Source organism: Anser brachyrhynchus (genome assembly GCF_964034855.1).
Source record: "Anser brachyrhynchus genome assembly, chromosome: 36".
Taxonomy (NCBI): Eukaryota; Metazoa; Chordata; class Aves; order Anseriformes; family Anatidae; genus Anser; species Anser brachyrhynchus.
The window spans coordinates 67901-77590 of record NC_137729.1 but is presented as its reverse complement, the minus strand read 5'-3'; the positions used below and the strand labels follow the sequence as shown (position 1 = coordinate 77590).

Genomic DNA, 9690 nt, shown 5'->3' with positions numbered 1-9690 from the left:
GGGAGCTGGGGGTTCCCTTTTGGGGTCCCCCAGCCCCCTGGACCCCCCCTCAGCCCCCAGATCTCCCCACGGACCCCCAGCCCCCCCCGGGACCCCATAACCCCCCCCACCTTGACCCCATCCCCCGGTCCCAAGAAGCGGCCCTATTAGGGCCGAAAAATTCCCGCCAGTTCTGTCCCTTTAAGAGCCTCGCCCCGCCCCTCCATTCCCATTGGCTACTCTCGCCAGAAATCTGCATAGCCACGCCCCCTCTCTCCCTTTATCGCCCCGCCCCTCGTTCTCCCGTTGGCGAGTATCGCCCGAAATCTGCATAGCCACGCCCCCATCTGGTGCCCCCACTTGTCGCCCCGCCCCTCGTCCTCCCGTTGGCTGCTCTCACCCGAAATCTGCATAGCCACGCCCCCTGCCTCCCGCCTCTCTCCCCCTTGCGGCCGCTCTGCCCTTATAAGGCGAGGCCACGCCCCCTGGCTGCCGTAAAGCGCGGCGGGGGCGCGCCGGCGCGGGATTTTTGGCGCGGCCATGGAGGAGCCGGGGCTGGAACCGGGAACGGGACCGGGGCCGGGAACGGGAACGGCCGAGGCGGTGCTGCGGGAGCTGGCGCTCTTCGAGCTGCGCTGCGACGGGGAGGACGTGGCCGAGAAGCGTAAGGGCCGGGGGAAGGGGGCGCGGGGCGGGTGTGAGGGGATTTTGGGGCCATTTCAGGGGGTTTTGGGGTCCCAGGGAGGCGCTTAGGGTGATTTGGGGTGATTTAGGGAGGTTTTGGGGTCACAGGGGGAGGGCTTTGGGGCGACTTAAGGGCGCTTCTGTGTCACAGAGAGGGATTTGGGGCGATTTGAGGAGGGGTTGGGGTGATTTGGAGTGGGTATGGGGTTCCAGGCAGGTGTTTGGGGTGATTGGGGGGGGGGGTCGGGGTCGCAGGAAGGTGTTTGGGCATTTGGGGGTGAGTTAGGTCGGTTTGGGGTGGCTTTGGGGTCACAGGAAGGGGTTTGGGGCAATTTGGGCAGGTTCAGCATCACAGGGAGAGATTTGGGGTGATTTGAAGGGAGTTTGGGGTGACTTGGGGTGGGCTTGAAGTGATTTGGGACGGTTTCGGGGTTGCAGGCAGGTGTTTGGGTAATTTGAGGGGGAGTCGAGCCGGTTTGGGGTGGCTTTGGGGTCGCAGGAAGGCGTTTGGGGTGATCTGGGGGGCTTCTAGGGTCATAGGAAAAGGGTTTGGGGCAATTTGGGGCAGGTTTGTGGGGATTCTGGTGTCTCAGGCAGGTGTTTGGGGCAGTTCAGGGGGCTTTCGGGGGCACAGAGTAGTGTTTGGGGCAATTTGTGTTTTTTGGGGGCTCACAGGCAGGTGTTCGGGGCAATTCAGGGGCTTTCAGGGTCCCAGGGAGGTGTTTCGGAGGGATTTGGGCAGTCCAAGGGGTCACAGAGGGTGTCTGGGGGGGAGTTTGGGCTCACAGGGGGCAGCTTAGGGTCACGGGGGGGTGTTTGGGGCCACAGAGGAGCCTTTTGGGGGGAATTCAGGCGATTTTGGGGCTGTCGGAGAGGCATTTGGGGTGGTATCGCCTACCGCAGGGAAAACGTTTAGGGAACACGGGGGGGGGGGGTGGTGCTTTGGGGCTCCGCGGGGGTGACACCTGGCGGGGCTGCTCTCACCCCAACCCCCCCCGAGGCTTTTTGGGGTCTCGCGGGACCCCAAATCCCCCCCATTTCCCCCCCCCCAGTGCTGGAGCTGAGCCTGACGCACCGGCTGGGCCCCGTGCCGCTGGCCAACGAGCTGCTGGCCTTTGTCACCAGCAAGGACCTCGACCCCCAGCTCACCCTCGACAGCCTCGCCGCCTTCGAGCACGAGGTGGGGACCCCAAAAAGACCTCGAAAAGACCCCAAAAAGACGGCAGAAGGGGGCCACGCGCGCCCACCCCTCTTTTTTTCCCCCAGGTCCTCGCCAAGAGGGGCAGCAGAGCCTCCCGGAGGCCAAGCAGCCGCCACGGCGGCCTCCGCGATGTCCACTCCTTGCAGGAGCTGTATCGTTTTAGGGGGAAATCATGGGGAGAAAGCAAAACTTATTTTAAAAAATGAAAGAATTGGGCTGCTTTGGGTAAAAATATTTTAAAGTTACAACATAAAAATGAAAAACGTGGAGGGTTTTGGGGGGAGACTCCGAAGCAAAGCCTTGTTAGTGCTAAATATTGACGGGGAGGGCTTTGGGGTGGGGCTGGGGGCGCCCTAAAAGAAAAACCCCACAAAACTTGGGGATTTTGGGGCGGTTGCGAGGCGTTTCTACTCCTTAACGAGCTGCCAGGCTGGACGAGGAGGAAGAGGAGGAGGAGGAGCTGCTGGACGCCTACACCACGCCGTCCAAGGCGCGACCCAAACCCCCCCCATTTTGACCCCAAATCCTCCCTATTTCCTCCCCTTTCCCCCCCCAGTGACCCCAAAACCTCCTTTTTTCCCCACAGACCACCCAAAAACGCCCCGGTGGCCCCCCCGACACCCCCCGCCCCAAGCGGCCCCCCTCGTCCCGCAGCCCCTACGCGCTGTTCTCCCCCTCCAGCCTCTCCCCCAGGTAAAACCTCCCTCCCCTCTTCCCCTTTCCCCCTCCCCTTTATGACCTTTTTAACCTTTTTTCCCGTTTTTCCCCCCAATTTAGCGCCACCCCCCCCGAGCGATACGCCGCGCGGGGGGGCCGGGGCGAGGTGGTCGCCTCCTTCGGCGTCCCCCAGACCCTTTTTGGGGGCTCCGGGGGCTGCGCCCCCAAACTCTTCACCGCCCCCGACGACTCCCTGACCAAATCCTACAAATTCATGTTCCAAAAACCCCTCGACGTCCGCGAAGGTGAGGCTGGGGGGGCCCGCGGGGGGTCACCCCCTCGTTTTGGGGCATTTTAGGGTTTTTTTTTTTAGGGGCGTTGATATTTTTCCCCCCCCTCTCAGTGCTTTGCTGGCGGATCGAGGAGCTCGGCGCCGCGCTCAGGACCCACCACGGCCTCGAGGACTTCGCCTCGGCGCTCCTCCCGGCTCAGGCAAGCTCTTTCGGGTCCCAAATCCCTCTGTTAAAATTGACGTTTTTAACTTTTTTTCCCTTTTTTTTTGGGGTGTTTTTGCAGGAACCCGTGACGGTGCTGGGCCAAATCGCCTGCGACAGCAACGGGAAGCTCAACGCCAAGTCGGCCGTGCTGGAGGGCGACCGGCAGCGCTCCGCGGGCGCCCGTGTCCCCCTCGACCTCTCCGAGCTCCCCGAATTCTCCCTCTTCCCCGGCCAGGTCGGGTTTCCCCCCCCCTAAAAGCACCTAAATTTGGGGTTTGGGGTTTTTTTTCCCCCTTTTTTTATTGATTTTTTTTTTTTCCCCAGGTCGTGGCCGTGGAGGGGATCAACAGCACCGGGAAGAAGTTGGTGGTGTCCAGCTCTACGAGGTGAGCGGGGGTTTGGGGTGGGAAAAGGGTGGGGTTGGGGCTGGTTTGGGGTTGGGGGGTGCCCTGGTTTGGGGTTGGAGGGGTTTTGGGGTCCCAGTTTTGGCTGAGGGGATTTTGGGGGGGGGGTCCCAATTTTGATTGGGGTTGGAGTCCTGGTTTTGGGGGATTTGGGGGGGCGGGGGGTCTGTTTTTTGGGGGGATTTGGGGGGGGGGTCTGTTTTTTTTGGGGTGGGGGACAACCTGATTTTGTCCTGGTCTTCAGGTGCCTGGTTTTAGCTGGGGGGTTTTGGGGTGCCTGTTTTGGGATGTTTCGGGGGGTTGAGGGGGGGGCAGTTTTGACCAGGGAGACTCGGCGGGGGGGTGGGAGAGGGCATTTTAGGGGATTTGGGGGGTCCCTATTTGGGGGGGGAAGTGGGGGGCTGGTTTTAGGATATTTTGGGGGAACCAACTTTGCCCGGAAGGGTTTTTTTTGGGGGGGGGGGGGGGGGCTGGTTTTCTTCTATTTTGGGGTCGGGTCCACTTTTGGGGCTCCATTTCTTCGGGGGGGGGGGGGGGCCGTTTCACCCCATTTTGGGGCCGTTTCACCCCATTTTGGGGCCGTTTCACCCCATTTTGGGGCCGTTTCACCCCATTTTGGGGCCCTTTCTTCCCTCCGCAGCCCCAGCCCCTTCCCTTCCACTCCCCTCCGCCGCCAGCCGCAGGTGAGCCCCCAGTGCCTCCCCCCCAACCTAAAGGGACCGGGGGGGGATTTTGGGGTGCTGGGGGGTCCCCAAGACCCCCCCAACCCCCCCCCGACCCCCCAGGGGCCGAGCAGCGGGCGGTGCTGGTGGCCTGCGGGCCCTACGCCACCTCCGACAGCGTCGCCTTCGACCCCCTCTCCGACCTCCTGGACGTCATCGCCCGCGACCGCCCCGACGTCTGCGTCCTGGTGAGGGTCCGCGGGGTGCCCCCCCCTGAAAATTTCCCCCAAACTCCCTAAATTTTCCTTAAATCCCCCCAAAATTCTCTTAGGACCCCCCCCGGAATTCCTGCAGACCTCCCCCGTCCCCGTTTTTGAGCCAAAACTTCCCGCTTACGGCGCGGAACCGCCTTAAAATTGACCCCAAACCCACTTAAAATGACGGAAGTTTTGTGGGGTTGCTAAGGGGAGAGCCTCTTTTTGGGGGGAAAAACCCCAAAAAGCCTCTTTTTCATCCCAAAACAACAAAAAAAACCCAGTTTTTAAGAGCCAACGGTGCTTTTGGAGCCCCCCAGGAGTTAAATCTGCAACGAGGTTCGCCCCGATGGCTTCAGGGGGATAAAATCTTAATTTATTGACCGAAAATCATCAAAATACCTCTTTTTGGGCAGTTTTTGGGCCGGCCTGCCCCCGTTTTCCTCTGATTTGTCCCCATTTCTTCGCAGTTCGGGCCATTCGTTGACGCCAAGCACGAGCAGGTGGAGGTGAGTCCGAGGGGGGAGGTGGGGGGCGAATTTGTGGGTTCTGGGGACCCCCCGTGGCCTTGACCCTACAAAAATGGCGGTTTTCACCCCAAATCCTCCCTATCCCAGTGGATTTGGGGCAGATTGGGGTCGCGAGCCCCCAAAATGAGTCAGAACCCGGCGTTTTTATCATTTTGGCCGTTTCATCTCCTTTTGGGGAGGCCGGGGGGCGCCCTAAAAGCGGGAGGAAACGAGGAATCCCCCCAAACCCCTTGTTTTGTCCCAAACCCCCTCGTTTTCCCCCAAAATCCCCTCGTTTTCCCCCAGAACTGCCAGCTCCCCGCCTCCTTCAGCGACGTTTTCAAGCTCTGCCTCAAGATGATCCTAGAAGGGACCCGAAGGTAGGGGCCACGGCTTCCCCTTCCCCAAAATCCCAAAATTCCAAAAAATCTCCCTTTTTCCCCCATCCCCTAAACCCCAGTTATTTCCTCCCCGTCCCCTAAATATCCCTTTTTCTTCCCATTTCTTAAACCCCTGTTTTTATCTCACATTCCCCTGAACCCCATTTTTTACCTCCCTTTTCTCTAAGCCCCAATTCTAAACCCCAATTTCTTTCTCCCCGTCCCCTAAACCCCAATTTTTTTTCCTCCCTGACCCTAAATCCCGTTTTTTCGCCCCGTTGGCAGCGCCGCCCCGCACCTGGTGCTGGTGCCCTCGCCCCGGGACGTGCACCACGACTGCGTTTACCCGCAGCCGCCCTTCCCCTGCCCCGAGCTGCCCAAGGAGGACAGAGCGGTAACGGACCCGATAACGCCCCATTTCACCCCAAAATCCCAGCCCCCTTCTTTTGGGGCTTTTTTTTCTGCCTCCTTTTCCAATTGGAGGCGGTTTTGGGGTGGCTGTGGGGAGCTCTGTGTGATTGGGGTGGGTTTGGGGCATTTTAGGGTCATTTTTGGGTTTGGGGCGCTAGGGGGCGGTTCTGGGGTGGCTTTGGGGCAGTTATAGGAAGGATTGGGGCATTTTGGGGTGTTCTGGGGTGGATTTAGGGCTTTTTGGGGCAGGTTTGGGGCCTGGATTTAAGGAAAGCCAAGCGCGTTTTGGGGCAGATTTGGGGTTTTTAGGTCCCACTTTGCAGTATTTAAGGAAAACCGAGTGCGTTTTGGGGCAGATTTGGGGTTTCTAGGTCCCACTTTGCAGTATTTAAGGAAAGCCGAGTGCGTTTTGGGGCAGATTTGGTATTTTACGCGCCCTTGAGCCCGTTTGGGGTAGGATTTGGGGCCATTTAGGGGCGTTTGGGGTCCGTTTGCCCCCCTCTCCCCACAGCGCGTGCTCTTCGTCTCGGACCCCTGCACCCTGGACATCGATGGCACTGTCTTCGGCCTCACCTCCACCGACCTCCTCTTCCACATGGGCGCCGAGGAGATCAGGTGGGAAGGATCCGGCCCCGAATGCTCCCCGTGACCCCGTTAATTAGGGCTGGCCCCCTAATTAAGAGGCCGGGATCCTAATTAACCCCGCAGCTCGTCGGGGAGCTCGGACCGGTTCGCGCGGATCCTGCGCCACGTCCTGACGCAGCGGAGGTGAGCGCCCGGCGCCGTTTTGGGGTGGAAAGGGGGAAATCCCACAGCGCCTCGGCGCTTCATCCGTTCCATGGTTGCCTTTTTTGGGGTTTGCTGGCCCTAGAGGTACGGGATTTGGGGGGTTTGGGGGGTTTTAGCCCTCCAGAGGGGCACACATCAGGCCGATAGATGATCGCCACTCTCAGCCTGAAGCAAATCGCTCCCCAAATCCCCCTTTTGGCCCCAAATCCTCCCTTTGGGTGCTCCAAGTCCCTCTTTCATGCCCCCAAATCCCCCTTTGGGTGCCCCAACCTTCCCTCTTGCCCCCCCCAAATCCCCCTTTCCACCCCTAATACCTCATTTGGGTCCACCAAATCTCCTATTTGCCCCCAAGATCCCCCTCTTGTTGCCCCCAAATCCCCCTTGGGGCATCCCAAAATCCCCCTTTGGGCCCCCTAAACCCTTCTTTCCACCCCTAAATCCCCCTTTAGGCCCCCAAAGCCCATTTTCTGCCCCTAAAACTCCCCTTTGGGGGCCCCAAATCCCCCGCCCCCCATTACACCCCTCTGGGCCCCCAAACCCCCTCTTTCCAGCTCCAAAACCCCCCTTTGGGCGCCCCAAACCCCCCTTTCCTCTCCCAAATCCCCCTTTTCTGCCCCTCCCACCCCCCTCCGAACCCCCAAAATCCCCCTTTTCCGCCCCAAAACCCCCCTTTCCCCGCCCCCCCCAGCTACTACCCCCTGTACCCGCCCTCGGAGGAGCTCAACGTGGACTACGAGAGCTTCGCGCGCTTCGCCTGGCTGCCCACCACACCGCACGTCCTCGTCACGCCCTCGGAGCTGCGCTACTTCGTTAAGGTCGGCCCCCGGGATCGATCGGTCACCGATAGGGATCGATTGATTGCTCTGACAGGGATCGCCGATAAAAAGCGATCGATCCTTAACGAGCGAGAACGCAGTGGCCGCCTCGAGCGCGCTTTAACACTGCCCGAAACTGCTGCGGGGTTTGCAAGCCCCCGGTCGATCCCACAAGGTCCCCGGTCGATCCCACAAGGTCTCCAAATCGCTGTGGGGTTTACAAGCCCCCAGTCGATCCCACAAGATCCCAAATCAGTTCCACTTTGCAGGTTTTACAAGATCCCCAAGCGATCCCAAACCTCTGCGGGTTTTACAAGCTCTTAATTGATTCCCCAAACCCCCAATTGATCCCACAAACCCCCCATCGACCCCACAACATCCCCAGTTGATCCCAAATCACTGCAGGTTTTACAAGTCCCCGGTCGATCCCACCAGATTCCTGTTTGATCCCAAACCGCTGGAGATTTTACAAGCCCCTCGTTGATCCTGCAAGCCCCCATTTGATCCCACGAGATCCCCAATCGATCCCAAATCCCTGGGGGGTTTACGAGCTCCGGTCGATCCCTCAAGATTCCCAATCGCTGCAGGTTTTACAAGCTCCCAGTAGATCCCACAAGATCCCCGTTTGATCCTAAAGTGCTGGGGGGGTTACAAGCTTCTGATTGATCCCCTAAGCCCCCTGTCAATCCCACAAGCACCCATTCGATCTCACAAGATCCCCAATCGATCCCAAATCTCTGGGGTTTACGAGCCCCCAGTCGATCCCACCAGATCCCCAGTAGATCCGCAATCTTCTGCCGGTTTTACAAGCCCCCATCGCTCCCCTAAGCCCCTCAATGATCTACAAGCCCCCATTTGATCCCACGAGATCCCCAGTCGATCCTAAATCCCTGTGGGGTTTACGATCCCACCCCATCCCCAGTCGATCCCACCAGATCCCCAGTCGATCCCCAATCTTCTGCCGGTTTTACAAGCCCCCATCATTCCACCAAGCCCCTCAACGATCCTACAACCCCCCATTTGATCCCATGACATCCCCAGTCGATCCCAAATCCCTGTGGGGTTTACGATCCCACCAGATCCCCAGTCGATCCCCAATCTCTGCCCGTTTTACAAGCCCCCATCGCTCCCCCAAGCCCCTCAACGATCCTACAAGCCCCCAATCCCTCCCCCAACCCCCTAGTAGATCCCCCAAGATCCTGCTGGATCCCAGCCCACTCGATCCCCTCTCTCCCCCCCCCCAGGACGTGCTGGGCTGCGTCTGCCTCAACCCCGGGCGGCTGACGAAGGGCCGGGTGGGCGGCACCTACGGGCGCCTCCTGCTGCGGCCCCGCGACCCCGAGCGCCACAACCCCTGCGTCTCGGCCCAAATCGTCAAAATCTGACCCCAAAAAACCCACCCCGGTCCCCCCACGGCCGGATTCTCCGCGGATCTCTTCGGATCGCAACGGAAAAATAAACGGCCGGGCCCGAACGGCGACGTTAATGAATTGCTAACGAGCAGGAGCAGGAGGGTTTCTTCTTGGGATTTCGACAGGTTTGGGGGTCGTCAGCCTCAGCTCCCCCCTCGTGGGACCCCGAGGTTAATTAATCACCGAGTAATTAATTTGCAGGCGCCCCCCAGGCGCACAAATCGCCGATTTCCAGAAGGGGCACGGTGTCAGGTTTGGCCCCGAGCCCTTTTTTTGCCGTTTTCTGCCTCAAATCCACAGCCGGGAAACCCCAAAAGTTTTAGGAAACAGCGTCAGTGCTAATTAATTTTCTACTGTTAATTACCTCGTTAGCACTGGCAGCACCTCATGTGGGTTTTGGGGTGCTGCTCCTGTGCCTGTAATCCTGGAAATAAAGCAAAATTTGGGGGGAAAAACAGTGCAGGAGGCGATTTTAGTGCTTTTTGGTGCTGCCTCCCTGGGGGGTTTGGGGGTTTTTCCTTCTTTTTTCCTCTTTTTGTTGTTTTTTCCCTCAATTTTATCACGGTGTTTGACACCGCTCAGCCACCTCAATGGAGTCTTGGGTGCCTCTATCCCACCCCAAACCCACGTTTAGGGGAAAAACGGGGAAAAAAAGGGATTTAGGGTGGGAGCTCCCCTCGCCATTTCCATCCTGAGCACCAGGTGATGCGGGGCTGGGCCCCGAAATTTCTCTTTTTCACCCCAAATATCCACACAAAGCATCTCGGCCCTGTTTCTGCTGCATTCCTGCTTCACTTCTTCCCCCGACCTGACAGATTTTAGGGTTTCTCACACCAAATAAAAGTGCTGTTTTCTCCAGCGTGGCTTTTTTTGGGATGTTTTCCCCCTTTTTGGGGCTCTTTCCCCCTTTTTTGGGAGGGTTTCTCTCCTTTTTGGGGCTCTTTCCCCCCTTTTTGGGAGGGTTTTCCCCCTTTTGGGGGCTCTTTTCCCCTTTTTTGGGAGGGTTTTCCCCCTTTTTGGGGCTCTTTTCCCCTTT

At 58.9% G+C, this 9690-nt stretch overlaps 1 protein-coding gene across 1 annotated transcript; it reads left to right on the top strand.

Moving 5' to 3' along the window:
- The first annotated feature begins 164 nt into the window (after window positions 1-164).
- Window positions 165-9512, top strand: POLA2 (DNA polymerase alpha 2, accessory subunit). Its single transcript, XM_080571728.1, is given in 18 exon segments — window positions 165-643; window positions 1716-1843; window positions 1930-2015; window positions 2294-2354; window positions 2451-2557; window positions 2642-2826; window positions 2925-3253; window positions 3343-3390; window positions 3396-3421; window positions 3834-4105; window positions 4208-4332; window positions 4809-4847; window positions 5154-5227; window positions 5513-5621; window positions 6150-6253; window positions 6347-6406; window positions 7116-7242; window positions 8487-9512. Coding segments are annotated over 18 exon segments (2145 nt in total). The 5' UTR covers window positions 165-519; the 3' UTR covers window positions 8628-9512.
- Window positions 9513-9690: the final 178 nt, after the last annotated feature.